The sequence below is a fragment of the Nematocida ausubeli genome (assembly GCF_000738915.1).
Source record: "Nematocida ausubeli strain ERTm6 chromosome Unknown supercont2.2, whole genome shotgun sequence".
Classification (NCBI taxonomy): Eukaryota; Fungi; Microsporidia; genus Nematocida; species Nematocida ausubeli.
In genome coordinates, this window is record NW_026515635.1 from 232,303 (window position 1) to 253,018 (window position 20,716).

General features: G+C 39.3%; 9 protein-coding genes across 9 annotated transcripts; 5 read left to right on the plus strand and 4 right to left on the minus strand.

Annotated features, from left to right (window-relative positions):
- Nucleotides 1–7: 7 nt before the first annotated feature.
- On the plus strand, nt 8–781 carry NESG_00704 (uncharacterized protein; the record flags this gene model as incomplete). The annotated part of the gene is made up of 1 exon (XM_053048348.1): nt 8–781. The coding sequence occupies one exon, from the start codon at nt 8–10 to the stop codon at nt 779–781; it is 774 nt and encodes a 257-aa protein (XP_052905108.1).
- Nucleotides 782–1,274: 493 nt separating this feature from the next.
- On the minus strand, nt 1,275–3,749 carry NESG_00705 (uncharacterized protein; the record flags this gene model as incomplete). Its single annotated transcript, XM_053048349.1, has 1 exon — nt 1,275–3,749. One exon carries the CDS (start codon nt 3,747–3,749, stop codon nt 1,275–1,277), a length of 2,475 nt encoding a protein of 824 aa, XP_052905109.1.
- An 890-nt stretch (nt 3,750–4,639) lies between these two features.
- Nucleotides 4,640–5,473, minus strand: NESG_00706 (uncharacterized protein; the record flags this gene model as incomplete). Its single annotated transcript, XM_053048350.1, has 1 exon — nt 4,640–5,473. The coding sequence occupies one exon, from the start codon at nt 5,471–5,473 to the stop codon at nt 4,640–4,642; it is 834 nt and encodes a 277-aa protein (XP_052905110.1).
- Nucleotides 5,474–6,231: 758 nt separating this feature from the next.
- Nucleotides 6,232–8,919, plus strand: NESG_00707 (uncharacterized protein; the record flags this gene model as incomplete). Its single annotated transcript, XM_053048351.1, has 1 exon — nt 6,232–8,919. One exon carries the CDS (start codon nt 6,232–6,234, stop codon nt 8,917–8,919), a length of 2,688 nt encoding a protein of 895 aa, XP_052905111.1.
- Nucleotides 8,920–10,166: 1,247 nt separating this feature from the next.
- On the plus strand, nt 10,167–12,320 carry NESG_00708 (uncharacterized protein; the record flags this gene model as incomplete). Its single annotated transcript, XM_053048352.1, has 1 exon — nt 10,167–12,320. The coding sequence occupies one exon, from the start codon at nt 10,167–10,169 to the stop codon at nt 12,318–12,320; it is 2,154 nt and encodes a 717-aa protein (XP_052905112.1).
- Nucleotides 12,321–12,700: 380 nt separating this feature from the next.
- NESG_00709 (uncharacterized protein) lies at nt 12,701–14,680 on the minus strand (the record flags this gene model as incomplete). The annotated part of the gene is made up of 1 exon (XM_053048353.1): nt 12,701–14,680. One exon carries the CDS (start codon nt 14,678–14,680, stop codon nt 12,701–12,703), a length of 1,980 nt encoding a protein of 659 aa, XP_052905113.1.
- Nucleotides 14,681–14,806: 126 nt separating this feature from the next.
- Nucleotides 14,807–15,436, plus strand: NESG_00710 (uncharacterized protein; the record flags this gene model as incomplete). Its single annotated transcript, XM_053048354.1, has 1 exon — nt 14,807–15,436. One exon carries the CDS (start codon nt 14,807–14,809, stop codon nt 15,434–15,436), a length of 630 nt encoding a protein of 209 aa, XP_052905114.1.
- A 386-nt stretch (nt 15,437–15,822) lies between these two features.
- Nucleotides 15,823–18,033, plus strand: NESG_00711 (uncharacterized protein; the record flags this gene model as incomplete). Its single annotated transcript, XM_053048355.1, has 1 exon — nt 15,823–18,033. One exon carries the CDS (start codon nt 15,823–15,825, stop codon nt 18,031–18,033), a length of 2,211 nt encoding a protein of 736 aa, XP_052905115.1.
- Nucleotides 18,034–18,742: 709 nt separating this feature from the next.
- On the minus strand, nt 18,743–20,713 carry NESG_00712 (uncharacterized protein; the record flags this gene model as incomplete). Its single annotated transcript, XM_053048356.1, has 1 exon — nt 18,743–20,713. One exon carries the CDS (start codon nt 20,711–20,713, stop codon nt 18,743–18,745), a length of 1,971 nt encoding a protein of 656 aa, XP_052905116.1.
- Nucleotides 20,714–20,716: the final 3 nt, after the last annotated feature.

A 20,716-nucleotide genomic window follows, 5' to 3' on the forward strand; every position in this document is an offset into this window, starting at 1 on the left:
AATTGCAATGTTCGATGATATTCTTGAGTACATAAAAAGACCAGTTGAGGAGAAGAACTCCCCCTCCAAGAAACAAAAAAAGGAAGAGAAGTCAGAGCCTGCAGAAGAAGCGCTTTCTGCAGAAGACTCGGCATTTAACATCTTTGAGTATTTCGATGACAGATATCGGAAAGGCAAAGATCCACAGAAGAGGGAGCCAGAAATTAGAAAACCCACAGGAGTAGATCAATGTGATGCAGAGAATATTTCCTCTAGTGAACTCTGTATGGATGATCTTGCCATCTCATCTGAGTATAGGCAGCCTACTAAAGAGCCAGCTCCTCTAGAGGCAATAGAAATACCTGCAATCGTTAAAAGGCCTCACTTTCCAGACATAAACATTTCACAACCAGACAACACATCGTATCTGTGCACACAGACCCCTATAACCAGCATAGAGGCAAAGATAGCCATGGCAAAGCAGCAGAGCCCAGACACTAACTATGTTATGCTCAAGGAAATACGAAATACAGAGGCTTTAAAAATAAACGGCACAGTGCTTGGGTATGTTATAAGACATTCTGCGCCATACGAAGCAGGAAACATTCTTATAACAGATGGAGTGGATGAAATGCCGTGTGCTGTTTGCCCGCAGGTGCTAGAGAAGTACAAACTAGAGAAAGACTCAATTGTTCTATTGGACTCTCCATCTGTGTGGAGAGTGCCTTACACAGACAATGCATGCGTGCTGAACATTGTCACAAGGAATGTAATTTCAGTGCAAGCAATGCAAAGAATATAGTGTAAAAAGAATTGCAGCTGCATAAAAGAGATTTCTATATGTTTTCACTAGATTCCTGCGTGCTTTTGCTGTGCCAGAGAAGGAAATAGAGCAAAAGGGCTCTTGCACATTGACTGATATAATTATAGCAGTCTTTAATAAAAAAATAGCGCCATAGCAGTAGCATTGTTTGAATTGAAAGCATATTTATTTTAGTATTACTTTTGGCTATTCTGCATAGCACATAGAAAGTAGTGTTCTTTTGCATTTTTCAAGAGCACGTATGTCTAAGCTTTAGTTTCTACAGCTAGTTGTGAATGTCATAATAAAACTAGCAAATTTGCAGCAAGCTCAAGCTCTTTAGGATAACAAGTTACCACAAGAATATCCACCCTATTCAATTGCATAGCATACTGTAATTGCATACTGCTATCTAGCATAGGCAGTGCATAGTGTTTGAAGGGCTAAAGAATCTCACATTGTGCATCTATGGAAAAGGCCCACATTTCAGTAATTATGACTCCCTTATCTGCAGTGGCCTAGAAGTACTATTACATTCACTCGATGTAGAGGGCTGTTCTCTATTCAGAATGCCCATTATTATAGCAGCTAAGTTCGAGCTATTCAATATATTACTGCATTCTTCTGGAGTATAGGAGTGGACGCTTACTGCGTACTCTAGTATGCATTTTAAACCTTCTCTGTTTTTAGTGTCAGCAATATGGCGGAAGATTTCTTGAATTTCATCTTTTTGCGCAGAGCCCGCATAATATTCTTCCTCTTCTATCTTGATATTTGGGTAGAAGCCCTTCTCTATTCCTTTGCTGCAGATGATTCTCTGCAGTATATGCTGCATATATCTTCTGTCTGCGCTAAATAGGCTTGCTACCAAGTTCGAAATAAATCTTACTCTCGGGCTGTTTCTATCCGTGCATTTAATTAAGCAGTACACTATTGCATTGGTAATAAGCACATCTTTGCACTCTATTGTCTTAATTGGCCCAAGCAAGAACAGTCTGTTTGTATTATGAGAGTAGTTTACCCCAATTTCTCCGTTGAGTTTTCTATTAATGTCCATCACACAGGATGAATTCAGACGTGAGCCATTTTTGATGTATTCTGCGTACTTTACCAGAAGGCAGTGAAAGAAGCATTTCTTTTTCGTAAACAGTGTATTAATATCAGATCTGTTAATTATTTCTTTCACACTATCGCCTGCAAAATAAATAACTGTAGCATTTTGACTTATATCCAAAGTTACTATTATCTTCTTCTTATTTTCCATGTACGAAAAGAACACCTTCCCAAACAAGTCAGAAGCACCCTGTGTATTGCTAAACTCATCTATTTGCAGACTTTTTACCCTGAAATCTGTTTTGTCATTTTCGAGCAGGTTAAACATTTTGACAAGTTTTCTATTTATCTCTTTCATAGTGTATTTCTTGCTACTCTCAGTGCGTATCAACGAATCTGCAATTTTCTCTAGCTCTTTTTTATAATTAGTGTGGGCATTCGTCATATATAAAATGGCTCGTAGCATATTCAGTATACCATTATTCATGAGAGACGATGTTGGCTTATAGGATATTCCACCTGTGTTCATACTGCGAAGATAACTCCACCAGCTTTTCATCAGCTTAGGCGACGGGTATACCTGCCGCGTTATCATTTCTGCCACACTATTTAGTTCTATGCTTTTCTCGCTGCTTGTCCACGAAGCATGTTCGTGCGTGCCTGTATTAAAGTTGTATAGGCCTATGTATAGCAGGCCAAGCAAGGCAGTTTCAACTGAACCATTTGTGCCAGGCAGTTTCTCATCAAGCTCTTCTTCTCCTTCCTTTCTCTTGACTATTGCTTTATTCCTATATAGGCTTAGTTCATACGAGTTATGGAATGGCATAGCTTTTCTTTTGTTGATTTCTAGCTCCATCTCTTCTATAGCATCATAGTTGTTTCTGTATTCAGTATTTTCACTATCAAACACAAAACACTCAGAGAATACCTTCTCTAATTTCTGTTTGCTATTAACATCATCGTCCTCGTCCATTATACGATCAAGAAGTAGCTCATGCACAGCGTTAATGAACTTAATAGCATCTTTTTTCTTTTTTAGGAAAAGAGCAAGATACGCCTGTATTATAAAGTGTGGGTGGTTAAGAAAGTATCCATCGTCAAATCTTTCTTTATCTTTTATATCCATTGAGTATTTGGCATCGGCCATTTCGATATTTTTGCTATCCATGAGAAAGTCAAGAGTGTCTATACATTTGTTGAATACTTCAAAGCTCTCAAAGTTTTTTTGAAGCTCCAAGAGACTACCTGCCATTTGTACATGGAAAATACGAGCTCTCAAATTGTTTTTATACAGAGTTAGTGTGGATTCATTTCCATCATAAAAAAGAGGAACCTTCACACCCTCTGTTGACAAAAAAATAGAAGCCAGAATATAATGCGCATGCTTCTTTAGCTTTTTGCAAGAAAGGAATCGTGTAAACCTGCTTGGGCGCTTATCATCCTCTATAAAGGATGGACTCCTCAAAGCAAACATATTAACAAGACAGTTGCTAAATTCGGACAAATAGACCTCATCCGTGCTATTATCTGAAATAGGAGAATATGCAGAATCTTTATCTGGGTTTCTAAATAGCTCATAGTATTGGGGAGATGACACTGGCCGCCCTGGGTGAGTGGAGAGTGTGTAATCACACTGTATTTCCGGGGAGAAACATCTCTTGTTATACACATATCCCATCGTATGGTATAAGTACCCCCGCAGTAGATTTAATGGTCCACATGGGTTTATATATGTTTTCTGTTTATAGGCCCTAAAGTCATTGCTACATTTAATGGGAGTAATAAAAGTATGGTTAATCTTCTCTATTTCCCCAATAGAAAGCTTGCTTTGGACATTTAGTATCAATCCAAATAAAATAATCGCCATGCACAACTTTAGTTGTTTTGTGTCTACTCTTATCTTAGATTTTTGCATTTTGAAAATAGTTTTTGCACTATATAAATACATTATTATTATATTAGCATGGGCTAGTGTATTAATTAATTTGATATAAAGACAAAATTATTAAAAAATACTAGCAGAGAGAATTGGCTGTAAACCACAACTCGCAGGCCCACTTGAAGTAGCTCGATTAGTGCCTGAACCATCTTGATTAAGGAGAGTACGCCACTTTTATGTGTTTTACTACTGGTTAATGGCTTTAAATTTAAAACATTTTGGAATTTATTATTCTCTTGTAGTTTTACAAGCTAAGTTTTTCTTCTTGAAATATTACACTTGGCCATAATAATGCAAATAAAATTTATTTTTTGTCCTCTACCTATAGACATTCTCCAAGGTGATACTAGATCTAGATATAAAGCTTCTGGAAGTTTCAGAAGATGTGTCTTATGCTATTTTCTGGTGATGATTAAAACTATCCGCTCAAGAATGAATAAAAGGTAAAAACTATAAGCCTCCCAAGATGACTTGCGCATAAAAGTACAGCTACAGAGATATAGTAGAGGCCTTGCCAAAATTATTTAGTACAAAAAGAATACATCATTAAGAGGGCTATCTATTCTTTAATTATATATAGCATTTCAATCCAAATATTGAATTGTGCACAACTAACATCCTGCTATGTGCTGCCGAAAGCTAGAGCAATGCCCTGCTTCACCTATAGTTGGATAAGTTTTTCATCTAGAAATACTGGAGCTAAACTATATCCTATAGAGGGCACTCTACTTTTATTCGAATTATATCCATTTGCTTAGCAAGATTTAGATATAAATTAGCTTTCTATACTAGATAGAATAGATGCCAATGCATTATTCCGTGTGCGTATGGCATATAAAATTGCATGGCCCCTACCCAATATAACTTTAAAAGTCTGCAATAATGGGCTCCAGATAATATTGATTTTGCAATAAAATATTAACTTCTCTTGTGATACATGCATATCCCAATACTAATATAAGAAGTATACACGTGAAATGAAGGTCTATCCAAACAAGTTTCTCCATTTTTCCCATTCTAAAATTCATGGTAAACATATTTTTCCACATAAAAACCCCTATCAGTATAAGAATTAAGATGGGGTAACCGAATATGTATATAAACTCGTTACTTTCAATGTCTGTACTGTTTTTCATAAATACTTTAATAATATTTATGGTATCACGCCCTGCTAGGGAATTAATAGTAACACCTAGCAAAGAAACCATTATAACAGAAATGGTACCATATCTTGAATGTACTAAAACAGGATTTAATATTCTACACATCGATCTTAAGCAGATAAAAAGAGGCAGTATAGTATATAGCCAGGCAAACACAATAGTTACTGCCTTAAAAGTCCCTGTGTTCACACTCGGCATCAAGTAACTAGGATGTCCCATGGCTATTATATAAAGGTTTCTGCATATGACTAAAACGATATATGTCTTAATATTTAAGAGCAGCTTAATATTAAACAGTGTAATGCTGTAAAACCCGAAGTATATGATAGCCTTTAGATTGCTAAAAAATGAATTTTCTCTTTCTCTTTCTTCGCTCACAAGCAGCCGCCAAATATAGTCAAAATACTCATCCGTAATAATACGGCCAGAGTTATTTGTTTTCTCAATCCAAATATTACCCAAACCACAAGCAGACTCATCAAGCATATCCAAAAGCACTATCTTACTTGTTTTACGTTTTATATAATCGTTCTCCATAATAACTTTTTAAAAGATATGAAAATTATAAATATGCCCAGTTTAATCTATGTCTTGCTTAAAACCAAAAACACGCATATTTTAAATAGATATTCCAGTGGGCGCTGGTTTCTCTGCCCTGTTGGCGCACAAACATTTTCTTGTTCTTCCATGTAGACTGATGTTGGTTTTTAGATTATCGAGCTTTGACTCTAGACTAATGGGCCACGAACAGCTTTGCTTGTATACACAGATCTATTTTATGGCTTAGTCTGTTAGCCTAAACTCTAAAGGTTATAATAAGTTAGTCTATGATTTCAGAAAAGAAAGCTATATATATTTAAAGTGCTTGCCGGCTTGCACTATGGTTTTCGGCACTATATGAAAATTATAAGCACTCTAACAAGAGAATTTTTTCTAGAACTCCAAAAATAGAAAAACAGCTTTATACTTACAAGAGAGTGTTAAGTGCTGCATACAATAAAAATAAATAAAACTCTGTTCTTCATACTTAGTATGAAACTATTACAAGAATCTGCAGGCATGTATAAATAGCACTCTACTGAACATGGCTCACTGTACTTTAGACAAAAACCCCCCTTAAATTAAACATCATACCTCTTTGAATGCACTAATAGTTTAAACATGCAAATACACGTTATATTGAGCAATTTTAAGTGAAATATATTGATCAAAAATCAAGCAACCAATATAAATACCTTACAACTTTCCTTTAGTTTACCCGTTACTATATATTGAAAATTGATTTATTTTATTTAATGAAAACGCGTTATTCTGTTATTTGGATCAAGGCAGTTGCCTTAATTAGTGTTCTACTGATGAATGTATGCAGAGCAGATCTATCCCTAAGCGAAGTAGAGTCAACTCTGAATTTTGAAATTGCAACAAGTGGGTCACCAGTAAAGATAAACCCAGAGGGACCTCTCAACTTCCTCAGGGGATACATCTACCAGAAAATGGAGTGCATGTACAACAAAAGATTCTTTTCACCAGAAATTAATACATATTACTTTGTAAAGGAAGACATAACAGCAACACAGGCTGAGCCTATCTATAAATACAATCGAACCCAACAAAAGGACAAAGCATATACAGCACTACCAGAGAATAAAATGGATGTGTATGCCGAAAGGTACCATAATCATCTTATTGACTTGTTTCCATCACCCACTGGTGACGTAACCCTAGAGACACGAGGAAACCAGTCCTTTGTTCAGTTCCTTCGGGCAGAGACCACAGAGAAGCACTCTTTGCAGATTCTAGCCATGCTGCTGCTTTTCTCAGAGGGAGTGAGCATTCCCATTGACTTCAACAACAAGAAACTGAATGTGTATGAAAAAGACAAAAAAGACAAAATACACTTTGAAGTGGAGATGGTAATCCCGTGGTTTAATAGAGAAGAAAATGAAACAAAAAGATTTGAACAAAAGAAAGTTAAACAAATGATCAAATTCTTCCAGGAGTATGCAATCGATCCGGAAGTACTTAGCTTGATGGAGGAAAAGTGCTCACAAGAGGAGATTGCTACAGGAACGTTTCTGGACAGTCCTAAGTTTCTGATTCAGTCATATATATTTGGGTTCATTGACACCGCAGAACGTGCAACTGAGTTTATTCAGACTGTGCATGAAATGACAGAAAAATATGCTCCAAAGACAGAAGCACAAAGCAAGAATGACTCGGTATATGGCAGGCTGTTTAAACCAGCTAGGACTATAACAGGCACAGATTGCATTGCCTTAATGAAGAAAACTCAAGAGATCTTGAGTATGCACCAAACCTTTCCATTTACAAATAGCAAGCAGCTTCCCGCATATAAATCTATTCATTATTACAATCGAGAAACTAATGCTTTTTCCACTAAATACTTAGAAACATACAGTAACTGTGTTGAGTGTGTGATCCTCTCTCTTTTCTGCTGCCTGGCATATGATCCAGTAGAGGGAATTTATGAGACAGACCATATGGGGAATGTCTCTCCTAGTCTGAAAGAATTCTTCTCTCCAAAGAACCAGCCATTTGACATGACGAAAGTTGAGTTCCAGAGAAACTGGTGCAGAGTCGTTGCAGACCTAGGTGAGTCTAGAATTGCATACTGCAAGGAAAGGAACGAGATAGACTGTGGTATTCTGAATATGCTCATAGTTATTGCAGAGGTAGTAGAAGTACCAGAAGAGGAAAAGAAGAAAATACTTGGCTTTGCACAGAGCTTAAAGGAACAGAAAGGAGTACTAAAAAATGAATTATCCAATGCTATTCAAGAGTACACAAATGCACTACTTACGCGCCTATCCAAGACAAAAAGTTTAATAGTAGAACTTTCTGATCTTAAAGGTGATAAATATGCTAATGAACGATATGATATATCGGGTGACATTAGTATAACATTTGAGAACAACACAATTAAGAATACAATAGTGTTAACTACTGCCCCTAGGCATAGTTTTATTAAGATGCCGCCTGTTATTACGAAGGTAAGCAATTTCCAAATGGAGAAAATGAATGAAATAGCAGACAGCTGTAAAAATGAGACAGTATTTATTGAAAATCTGTTTGTTTTATATGTTGACTATGAAATACGAAAAATTAACACTTCTGAGGAGAATGAAGAGTTTTTGAAGGATGAAGTGCAGATCACCATTAAAAACAACTTCACGGACATCAATAGGCTGCTGTTAGTTAATAACATCAGTGAGTTGTCCTACAAGAGTCTCTTAGTTACCTTTTCTATTATATATACTATGAATCAAAACCTATGTCCATCGCATCCTCTTATTCGCCTTACCTCTAACATACTCGGAAGCACAGAACTAAGCAATATAGAAATTCAGAAGGAAATGCTTCCACCAATTGTATTTGCAGGCCTGCATAATAAAAGCGATAGTAATTCCAACTACCCAAATATAAAACTTTCAGAGAACCAATATAACCAGGTGGCCTCCAGTTCATTTGCCGCTCTCTTCATTGATTATATACTAGATTGTGATATGGCTGTTTTCATAAAATGGATTAAATTCTATATAGATAATTTGTACGCCCAGCGCGACATGAATTATAATCCATTGCTAGACCCTTCAATGAATATAATGATTTGTCAATATATATTCAAAGATGGAACTATGAAGCACTCTGACACAATTGATGGGTTTATGATCCAAAAACATGCTAAAAAGGAAGATGAGGCGCTAAGCATCATACACTTCATATGGGCTACATATCTTTGTGTTGAGAAACGCCCAAACATAGAGCTCATTAAGAAAAACTTAGATGCTATTCGAGAAAATAGCTTTATTTCAAGTGAGTGTACTAATTATATTGAAAGCCGTGCTATAATCAAGCGGGCTATTAAAAAACTCAATAATATGAAGGATAAGCTATACATAAATGAAGATTTTGTTAGCAAGTTTAGCTGGTTTATAAAAACACTTACTTCTATCACCTCATGAGATATACTGAATTAGACATTTTTCTAACCAAAAGGTTTTTTTTGCTTAACTATAATAAAGGCTTCTCTTCAAATTATTTCTAAATAATTTTATTTAAATAATTCTTCACGTATACATTTTTTTAGAAAGTGGTGTTTATTTACTTTTATTATGGAAAGATCTTGGAAAATCGCAAAAACACACATATTTAAAGAACCATCTTTCTGTAGAAGAGACAACACACGAATGAATATATGGAGGTATTTACACCCTTCTAGCGCATAAAGATCTTCAAATGGGTCTGTAGAGTCAGAAATCAGAGTGCTGCTGTGTTATACTTGTGAAAGAGTATGTAAAATACAGCGCGCGCCAGGAGTGAGTAAACCACCATACTCATACAAGGCGCAGTATGCACATACAAATAACTCTCTTCTGAGTATCATATTAATAGACAATTAGTTCTGGCTTCTTTGCCTCAAGGATAAAAAATTCTTTTTTCTGCACTAGAAATGTGAATAATACTGGTTATTGGCTTTCAGATTTTCTTTTTTGTCTACACACCAAAAGAGGCTTGGATTGTATATACATACATACTTCATAACTTAAACTCTTATCCTTATTAGTATAAGAATGGGTGTTTAATTACTTACCAATATGATAGATTATAAATCTATAAATACAGAGTGCGGAGTAGATTATAACTAGCTTAGCATCTTGAAGTATAATACTTCAAGCAAAAATGAGCTAGGCACTTTGTGTTCTCTGCCAAAAGAGTGTTACTTCTGTAATACACAAATAATATTTTTTAAAAGGCTCTTGAAGTTAAAAACCAGAAGACTTCTAAAAATTATAAGAGAGTGTAGTGCAAAACATAGCCATGCAGCACTAAAAGACACTCACATACGTTTAATAACAAAGGTTACTCAGAAATAAAACACATTCTATCGAATTATGTGGGTGTCTGGCTGGGATGCCTTTTTCTTTTGGGAGCGACAAGTCATGTAGGACTACTTCTGCAATATAACTAATTTTATCATTTAGAAATAGAAATATATTTGGCTTTATAGGTGTATATTACAGATTATTTTATTAGAAAATATTTATAGTCGAACCTATAAGTGCTTATTAGGATGAGTTTAGAGTACTTGTTGTTCTTATGCGCGCCTAAGCAAATAAAAGTTTTTGCAGAGTGATTCTGGAATATTTTTGGCAGAAAAAAGAAATTTCCAGAATTTGAAAAGTATAAATACAAAATACTTTTTTACCATATGCAAGAAGCAATGAACAGAAACGAAGAAGCAAAAATAGATCAAGAAACACAAAATGTCTTTGAAGAGCTAAGACAGAATGGACCATTACCAAGAACAGACGAGAAGGTCAGCTTGGACGAGAATGTAGTTGGAGTATCCGAGGGAGAGACTCATGCATTCGACGCCCAGATGGACAGTCTTTTGAGTATTCTTATTAACTCAGTGTACTCCAGCAAAGACTACTTCTTGAGGGAGCTTATTTCCAATGCATCTGATGCAAACGACAAGAGAAAGAAGCTGTCATACACCACCCACCAGATTATTGAGGAGGAGCAGTGCATAAAGATCATCCCAAACAAGGAAAACAGAACAATAACCATCTGCGATACCGGTATTGGAATGAGCAAGGCTGACATGATAAACTATCTTGGAAGCATTGCCTCTAGTGGAACAAAAGAGTTCAAGAAGATGCTTCAGAGCACCAGCAGCGAGGGCCAGTCAATTGACAACCTAATCGGACAGTTTGGTCTTGGATTCTACGCAGCCTTTTTAGTTGCAGACCAGGTTGACGTCATCTCAAGAAAGGGAGACGAGTCACCTTGCATCTGGAGCAGCAGAGGACCAGGAGGATACGTTGTTGCACCATACACTGGAGAGCACGCCCAAGGAACATCCGTTGTGCTGCACATTTCCGAGCAGTGCAAGTCATACTTAGAGGAGAAGACTCTTGAGGACATCATCAAGGCCCACTCTTCTTTCATAGGATACCCAATCTACCTCTTTGTAATTGCAGAGAAGACAAGAAAGGTGTCAAAGGCAGTGGAGGAGAAGAAGGAAGAAAACTCCGAGAAGGCAGACGAAGATGTTGTTGAGGATGCAGCAGAGGAAAAGGAAGACGAGGAAACCTACTTCGAGGAGGAGTTCAAGAAGCTTAACACACAGATGCCTCTCTGGGCCAGAGATCCAAAGGAGGAGACAATCACAGAGAAGGAGTACGAAGACTTCTACAAGTCAATTTCAAACGACTGGGAGAAGCACTGCGCTGTCAGCCACTCCACAATTGAGGGAGACTTCAAGCTGCAGGTACTTCTGTTTGCCCAGAACAGGCCTCCTTTCAGGATGTTTGAGGGATCAAAGAAGAGCGCATGCAACATTAAGCTGTACGTCCAGAATGTGCTTATAAGCAGCGACCTTTCCGAGGCTGTTCCAGAGTGGATGAGCTTCATTCACGGAGTAATCAGCTCCAAGGACATCCCAATCAACCTTTCCAGAGAAATTGTACAGGGCAAGTCTGTCATGAAGCTGATCAAGAGAGTTATCTCCAAGAAGGTAATTGACATGCTGAACGACATGGCATTTGACAAGGAGAACTACCTCAAGTCATACAGCAACTTCAGCACATGCTTGAAGACAGGAATCTACATGGACAACTCTGATGTAGGCGCCAAGCTTCTTAAGCTGCTGAGGTTCAAGACCACAAAGAGCGAAGAGCCAATATCCTTTGAAGAGTACGTTAGCAGAATGGCGGAGGGCCAGAAGAAGATCTATGTGATCACTGGAATGAACGAGAAGGAAGTTATGTCTCACCCAGCTCTTGACAGAATGACCAAGTACGAGGTTATCTACATGCCAGACCCAATGGACGAGTTTGTCATCCAGGTGAACAGCCAGTTCAACGAGTTCCCCTTCCAGAGAATAACATCCGAGGGAATCGACCTTCCAGAAGAGAAGGAAGACACCAAGGAGAAAGAAGAGGAGTTCAAGGGAGTAATAGAAGGCATGAAGGCAGTTCTTGGCGACAAAGTTGAGAAGATTGTTATCTCCACTGCACTTGAAAAGCTTCCATGCTTTGTCTCCAGTGCAGGCCACAGCTACTCTCCTGCAATGGAGCAGATCTTAAAGGCACAGCCAGGTGGTTCAAGCGCAAACCCAGTTTTCGCCTCTGGATACCTCACCAAGAAGATGCTTGAGATCAACCCAAACCACGCAACAATTGTTGGCCTGAAGACTCTTCTGGAGAAAGGCGACAAAGAAAAGTTTAACACCACCGTTGGCCTTCTCTTTGACTCCTGCCTTCTTGGAAATGGATTCCCAATTTCAAACATGGCAGAGTTCAGCAAGAGAATCTTCGAATTTGTTAACATGGGAATGGAGTCAATGACTATTCAATAAGCATGTTTTTAAATAAACAAAATATTTATTACTTCCTCTATTTTTTCAAGTTACAGCTGCATCTACTAAAAGTTGGCTATGCATACTGTCTAATTATTTTTCTGTATTTAAGGGGATAGTGTGCCATAATTACCAGAGCTTAAACAAATTACATTGTAGAATCCGCACATACACAACATTATTTTTAAAGGCCTGTCTACCCAGAAACAGCCTTTTCTTTATACACTTGCCTTTTTATTGGTTGTTAAGAATTAAACTAAAGATTCTTTATAATAAAGATGTGCAGAAGAAAAAAGTATTCTGTAGAGCCTTTTTGGTCAGAGTATATCCGAATGAATATCTTAAATTTATTCTAATATGGAACTGCACAGAGAGATATCTTACAGTGGCCGGAGTTCTTGGCTTTGGTAGAACGTAAAGACTGTGTCTAAGTAGTCTTGGTTTTGGTCAATCATGGAGGAAAGTGTTTTCATGCGTGAAAGATGTTCGTGCGCAAGAGAGAACTCTCTTTTGTGAATAGCGTGCTCAATAAGCCTCTTTCGTGCATAGTATTCAGTTGATGCAGACACTTCTCCGGGATAGCTTAGAGCCTTTCGAATGGTGGGGACCAGTCCCAGACTCTTTACGTTTGCACATACGTGCAGAATTGCTTCTTTTGCCTCTTTATGGGTCTCTGCTGACTTAAGAAGAGACTCAACCCACAGTGCAGGAAGCTGCCCAGTTTTCAGATATAGACACAGCACAGCTTCCCCAGCATACCTAAACATAAGAGTAGCTGTGGCAAGCGTAAAAAGCGCATTTGCGTCTCTTCCAATGTTTGGTGTGTATGTTTTAACCTTTACAAGCAGATACTCTATGGCTTCTTCGATCTTCCCCTGGAGCAAAAGTATTCTTTGAAGAGCTGCATCTATTTTCTCGCTCTTCTGATTAAACACAGAGGCATATTTAATAATTCGCTCTGCATCCTCGTAGTTCTCACTCTGTGCAAATGATATTGCAGTTAGTAGAAGAGTGTCTATATCAAGCACCTCGAAGTTGCAGCTCTGCAGGATAGAGAGCGCCTCTGCGTGCTGCCCATTGAGAAGAAGCCGAGTGCACAGTGCTTTTGCGTACTTTGCGGTTTTCACCAGATTAAAAGCCTCTTTCAAATATTCTATGCTGTTCTCCATTATGCCAAAGGCAAATAACAATGAGGCAAGTTCGATTTTTAGTAGAATCACAGGCTCTCTGGAATGGGCTGCAGCTTTGTAGAGAGAGCATGTGTTGTTAATAAGCTCCTGCATCTCCAAGTCCCTTTTAATCTGCTCTATCTTTTCCTGCAGAAGTGGCTTAGCTATCTCGCGCTTTCCTGCAAGAATAAGCGAGGCAATAAGCCTGTCTGTCTCTTTGTGCTTTTCAAATAGTGGGATTGCCGGAGAGTGCGAGGCTGTTGAGACTAGGGCATGCGCCCAAAGAATCTCATGCTCCTTCTCCTTTAGGGGAACTTCTGGAGTTATGCTGTACTCAATTGCAGAAAGCGTAGCCACTGGCCTGTCTACTAAACACCCTGCATACAGCAGCAAAGCATCCAAGGAATATCCATTTTGTAGAAGCATCTGTGAAATAGCGCTGGCCTCTGCCTTAGATGCCTCGTTCCCAACTAGAGTTAGATTTTTTGCATGCAGGTATAGCAGGTCTTTCTGCTGGCTTGTCATGTCATAGATCGCTGGCTCTGTCTTTGGAAAAAGAAAGTATCTGTCGCCTGTTTCTATTGCTCTTTCAAGGTCATCCAAATTTGTATACTCTGCCTCTTCTTTTCCGTGGGTTACCAGTTCGCACACAAAAATAGGCACACTGTGTGGCTGGCCTGCACATGTATATCCTTGCTTGCCTATGAACTGCCACTCTATATTCAGAATGCCCTTGAGAGCTTGAACTGCCTCTTGCTCTATGGATCTAAAATAGTCATCGTCAGTTATTTCATTGCATATTCGAATCTGCGCAAACAGAAGGGCTGTCTGCTCATCTGCAGAGGCAGTTTTGCATGCCTTTGAGATCGCAAGAAGCATCTCTTTTGTGTGGAATATTATGGTTTGTGATTTTAGTCCTACTTTTTTAAGAAGAATATACACGCCTTCAAGTAAATCTGGCCTTTCGCTAAGTATCCATCCTATTTTTACTTTTGGCTGCACATATATTTCAACTAAGTCAACAATTGACTCATGCGCTCTGTTTATGGGTGCTCCAATCACATCAAAGACGCGCTCTTTCAGCTCAATCTCCAGCGGAGCATCTTTTTCTGTTTTTGCCAGGCCTATGGCCCTGTGAACTCGCTCAAAAAACTCATTTCTCTCCTTGCTAGAATCCGTTTCTATGCCCATAAAATTTTACTGTGGCTACTTGGTATTCATGCAATATTTTATACATGCGAGTTCAAAGAGTCAATTCTGAAACACATGGCAACAATGTAAAACGCAAGTATTTAATGCAGAGGAGCACGTAAACACATGGAAATTGCATTTCACAGCAACAAGTGCGCACTCAAAGACTCTCTTCGGCTAATTAAAATAGGAAAAAATCCGTGCTGGAAAAAAAGATACCAGCTGTTCAAATACGCATCAGGCCTGATTAGCGCAAACGAGAGCATAATCTCCCTAAAGTCAGATATATCAGAGTACAATATGCAGGAGTTCAATGAACTGATTGCGCAATACACCGCACATGCCAATATTTTTATAAGCAGAAAAGGAGAGTGCGTTGTCTGCCTAAAAAACTGTCTGGAGGATCTTCAGAATCCAGAGGCTGCACTTTTCTTGGACGAAGAGATTATAACAGCTAGAAGCTCGCCTGAGATGGAAATAACAGATGAAAAAATAGCCCAGGTAGCAGACAAAATGAAAAGACTAAACACAAAGACGGAGTTCATGGAGTCCATTATAAATATGCAAACAGAGGATCTTGACAGAGTTTCATATTCAAGCACATCAATGGTGAACTACTCTGAGTCGCATCTTTCCCAGCTGGAGGAGGCCTTAAGAAAAAAGAAGAGGGCAGTTATTATAAAAAGATGGCTTGGGGGCGTAGTTGTCTTTTTCTGCTTCTTGTCTCTTTTGCTGCTTAGGCCATTCATTATATAAGTTTAGACGCTGCATAAATAAAGAAATAAAAGACTGATATTTTAACTCCAGTGACAGCTCTTATTATTTCCGCAATGGGTACACACTTTGTGCGGTCTACACCAAGAATAACACAAAGAATGCATACAGTATCTAAATCAAAAAACTATGCTAAATCATAGATAGATGCATTTTTACTATATTTCTGATGTTTTTATGGAATTCAAAGCTATTTAAGCGTGCTGTGTAAACTCAGCAAAATCTGTGGCTGCTGTGCCCTATCCGCAGAATATGCCACCATTCTCTGCACTCTGCAGCTGTAAAACTTATTTTAAATTCTGTATAAAAATTGCAGCACCCTTCTGTAGCATCTTTTATAGTTTTATTCCTGCAAATTTGAAATTTAAATGGAGAGAGACGACCAAGACCATTCGCAGAACTCGGCTGCCTTTTCCTTTGACAATGGAAGTCAGCTGAGCTTTGGAACAAGCCAGCCCTTCCATCTTACACAGTACAACTCTGAGAATATACCAGAGATTATTGAGGACATGAAGTCAACATACACCCAGGAGAACGTCCGTGTCGTATGGGGAACAACCATAAACATACAAGAGACAATTGATCTGTTCAAAGAGTTTATCCGCACATTTACTACACAGGATGGAGTGCCCGTGTATTTGCACCGCATTGAAGAGATGCACGAACTAGAAGACTATGTTATAACACTGAACTGCGCGCATCTGAAAGGCACAGCATATGACCGAATTCTGACAGAAATACTGGCATATCCCGTTGAGATATTCCCGTTGCTGGAAATAGCAATATCTGACCTGTACTTGGAGAAGTACCCATCTACTCCGCCTATGATTAAGGTGCTTGTAAAGAATGTTGGCAACCACAAAAACATCAGGGACCTTCTTCCAACGGATGTAGATACAACAGTTGAAATAACCGGAATGGTAACAAAGACAAGCGGAATAATTCCAGACATTACAACAGCAGCATATGTGTGCAATAAGTGCCGGGAGGTACTGACAACAGAGGTTGTGCGAGGAGTAATTGCAGAGCCAGTGGACTGCCCATGCGGCCAGAAGTTCTCAATGGAGATGGACAGCAGTCTTTCTTTGTTCCAGGACAAGCAGGTCATTAAAGTACAGGAGCTGCCTGAGTCAGTCAGCGATGGGCTGGTGCCCTGCACAATAACAGTGCTTGCCTCACACGTTCTTACAGACGGACTTGTTCCAGGAGACAAAGTAAGAATTGCTGGAATATTCAGAGCAGTCCCCTTAAAGCTGAACTATATCCATAGAACAATAAAAAGTTCGTTCAAGACGTATATTGAGATGGCTAGCTACACAAAAATATCCGAGGAGAAGATAAGGCAGGACACATTTGGAGTTCTTGAGGAGATAGAAGCACTGCGCAACTCAGAGAACGTGTACGAGAAGCTGGCCCTTTCAATTGCCCCAGGGATATACGGCATGCTTGATGTGAAAAAGGCACTTCTTCTGCAGATGTTTGGAGGCGTGACAAAGTCCTTGAATGGGGCTAGATTCAGAGGAGACATAAATGTGCTTCTAGCAGGTGATCCGGGTGTGGCAAAAAGTCAGCTTCTGCTGGCTGTCCACAGACTTATTGACAGAGGCGTATACACTTCAGGAAAGGGGTCAAGTGCAGTGGGTCTAACAGCAAACGTGTCTCGGGATATGGACAGCGGGCAGCACATACTTGAGTCAGGGGCTTTGGTCATAAGTGACGGGGGCGTCTGCTGCATCGATGAGTTTGACAAGATGGGCGAGTCTACACGAAGTGTCCTGCATGAGGCAATGGAGCAGCAGACTGTGAGCATAGCAAAGGCAGGCATAATAACCACGCTTAATGCAAGATGCTCAATCTTGGCAGCCTGCAACCCCATTAACAGCAGCTATGACCCAAAGAAGAACATCATTGAAAATCTGGACATTCCCCCAACCCTGCTGAGCAGATTTGACGTAGTCTGTCTTCTTCTGGATAAGGTAAATGAAAAGAGAGACAGAGAGATAAGCACGCACATCATCAAGTTATACGCAGGCACTGAAAAGCCCGTGAGTCCGCCAGTCAAAGAGAGCACTCTTAAGCAGTACATAAAAGAGGGAAGAAATATAGTGCCAAGAATAACTGAGCCAGCTGCAGAGAAGATATCCAAGGAGTATCAGGAGCTGCGTCTGCTAGGAAATGGCAAGAGTGTAACGGCAACCACCAGACAGCTAGAAAGCATCATTCGCCTTAGCGAAGCACATGCTAGAATGCGATTGTCGCATACCGTTGAAGAGCAGGATGTTTCAGAGGCAATTCGCATCATAAAGGACTCATTGCACATATATGCAGTGGACCCAGTAACAGGAAGAATTGACATGGAGCTGCTGCACACTGGAAAGACAACAGCTTCCCTAAAGCTAGAAGAAAACATGAAGGAGCTTATACTTCGAAGAATAGGAAAGGGAAGCACAGTGCCCAAGCTAATGGAAATGATTAATAGCACAGCAAGAGTGCAGGAAAAAGTTCTTATGGAGATATTGGAAGAGCTTCAAGAAGATGGAAAGATCATGATAGATGGCCTCTGCATAACCCTAAACTAACAAAATATAGCTCAAGTTCATATTAACCTGAATACACTGCAAAGTATCTATGCTTTTCCTAAAGGCAGCTTTAAGAAGCATAAATCACTTGGAGTATATTCAAGAACACCACAGAGCCAGATGCATTCATTCTGCTAGGATCTTTTTCCTAAATAAAACCCTTCAGAAAGTATATATTTTAGTTTTATAGATGAATATTTGCCTATACAATTTTCTCTTGTAATTATACTATGATTATTAGGGCGCAAAGAATACTCAGCAGATAGAAAAAGAAATATCATGGCATGCTTAGAGATACTATTCATATAGGGACAAGACTTTAAAAAATCAACCTTGTAGTTCTATGATGGCTTTCTTATTACGAAAGAAATAGACAATTTCCTGTTAGTGAAGCAAAGAAAGTCATTTTTTCAGGGCCTAAGTTATTTGGAGTTCTGCAGACTCTGAAGCCTTTATTAAGAAGTGCTTTGCCTGTTAAATATAAAGCGCATATTTTGTAGGCAGATGAAGGCTATTGCAGCCTTAATTAACTCTACCTCTAATTAGTCTGGATAATTAAATATTTAATGATGCATAGTCCTTTAAATTAAGTTATCCTGGGTGTAGCAGGAGAAACCATGAGAATTACTCCATAAACACATGGGATGGGGAGAATGCGCTTTCTAGTGTATTTATACGCAAAAAAGAAGGAAAGAAACAGAATATATATTTATTGTATGATTTCCTTGATTGTTTTTTGGGAGGCTGGTGCAAGTGACGTGTTTGTGGCAAACCAATCTGTATCGCGCTGTGAGAGAACTGACAGCTCCGTGTGATAGTCAAATGATCCGAATATTCCTGCCTCCTCCATAAGTGACTTGTCAGCAGCTGTGCCAATTACCATTGTCTTAAACCTGTCCTGGTTCTTAGCAAATAGCTTGATGGCCTGGAGAATTGGATTTGAGAACCTGGGCCCAATTGACACGTAGTCCATAAGCCCTTCTATGTCATCAAGAATCACCAAAGACTCTGCACTTTTATAGGCGTCTTTGAATGTGTTTCGGATATAGTTCACCTTCTCATTCTCCTCCTTTCCTACAATGTCCTTTGGGGATATAACCCGAATAAACGGTATTTCTGACTTAGTTGCTATTATCTCAGCAAGTGCTGTTTTTCCAGTCCCTGGCTTTCCTGTTAGCAGAAGCGAAAGTGTTTTTGACTTTTTTTTAGTGTCCTTTCTGAGCCGGTCTACAACTGTCTTTCCATGGTCAATCACATTCTGTGCAGATGGGTATGCATAGAAGGGTTCTGGCATTCTCAAAGCAGTGCTTACACCAAAGGACGGGACAGTCTCTTCAAGCGCACGCTTAAAGTCGTTCATATCAATCATTACCTCTTTCTTTGTATTTCTTGCTCTTTCCAGGGCAAATGATGCTGCACTCTTCACAAGTGCAGTTATTTCTGCTCCAGTGTAGTTTCGTGCCTTGTTTGCAATTTGCTCCAAATCTACGTCCTTTTTCATAAAGCAATTTGTCTCCATCTTGCTAGTGTGAATCTTCAGAATTTCAAGTCTGCCTGCCTCATCTGGCAGGGATATTTCAATGTGAATCTCAAACCTGCCAGGGCGAAGAAGTGCATCATCAATTAAGTCAACTCGATTTGTCATTCCAATCACAAGAATATTGTTCAGAGACTCAACTCCATCAATCTTTGAAAGCAGCTGGTTGACTACCTGATCCCCAACACCATTTGATGACCCTCTACTCTTACATATTGCATCTATCTCATCAAATATTATAATGTGCAGTGCACTTTCATCTCCATACTGCTTGTAGTCCTTCTCTGCATCTTCAAACAGCTTTCTAATGTTTTCCTCACTCTGCCCAACATATTTGTTGAGTATTTCTGGGCCATTCACTATTTTGGGCGGAGCAGAGTTCAGAAGCGCAGACATTCTCCTGGCAATTAAGGTCTTTCCTGTTCCAGGGGGGCCGTACAGCATAATACCCTTTACATGGTTGATTCCCATGTTATTAATAAACCCAGGCTTGTACATTCTCTGAATAAACGCACGCCTAAACATCTCACCAAACTCCTTTTTAAGCCCTCCTATCTCCATCTCCATGAAGTCAAACTCTGTGTTTATGTTCAGCTCTGATCCTAGGCCCAGAATCGTAATTCCCTGGTGGTCCTTTATTGTTATTTTTGTGTTTCTTCGGACTGCCCCAATGACCTCTTTGTTTCCAAGCTTAATTCCCTCAACGCGGCATATGAACATGGTTTCCCTGCTGGAAGTATCTGCAGATGCCTCCACCTCCATCAGCAGCCCCAGGTCCTGCCCTTCTGTCAGAGGCACTCCTGCAAGAACATCCAAAAATGTGCTATTAATTGTTTTGTGGCTTATCCGAATGTGCACGCCCTTCGTCTTCCCCTCTATCGATATGACAACTTCTTCAATGGATCCCATCCTTCCGCCAGGCCCATCAATTACATCCACATACTCGCTCTCTTTTATCTGCATAAAGCCTCTTTGCACCTGCGACATAGAAACAGTGTACGGCGGCAAGTCTCTATCTACCTTTGCCTTAAACACGTATCCTTTGATGATGCAATACTCTCCAGTGTACTCGCTTGAGATATATATCTTATTCTCATGCGCTCTCAGAATATTCTTCATTCTCTCCACTTTATACCGACCCATGCT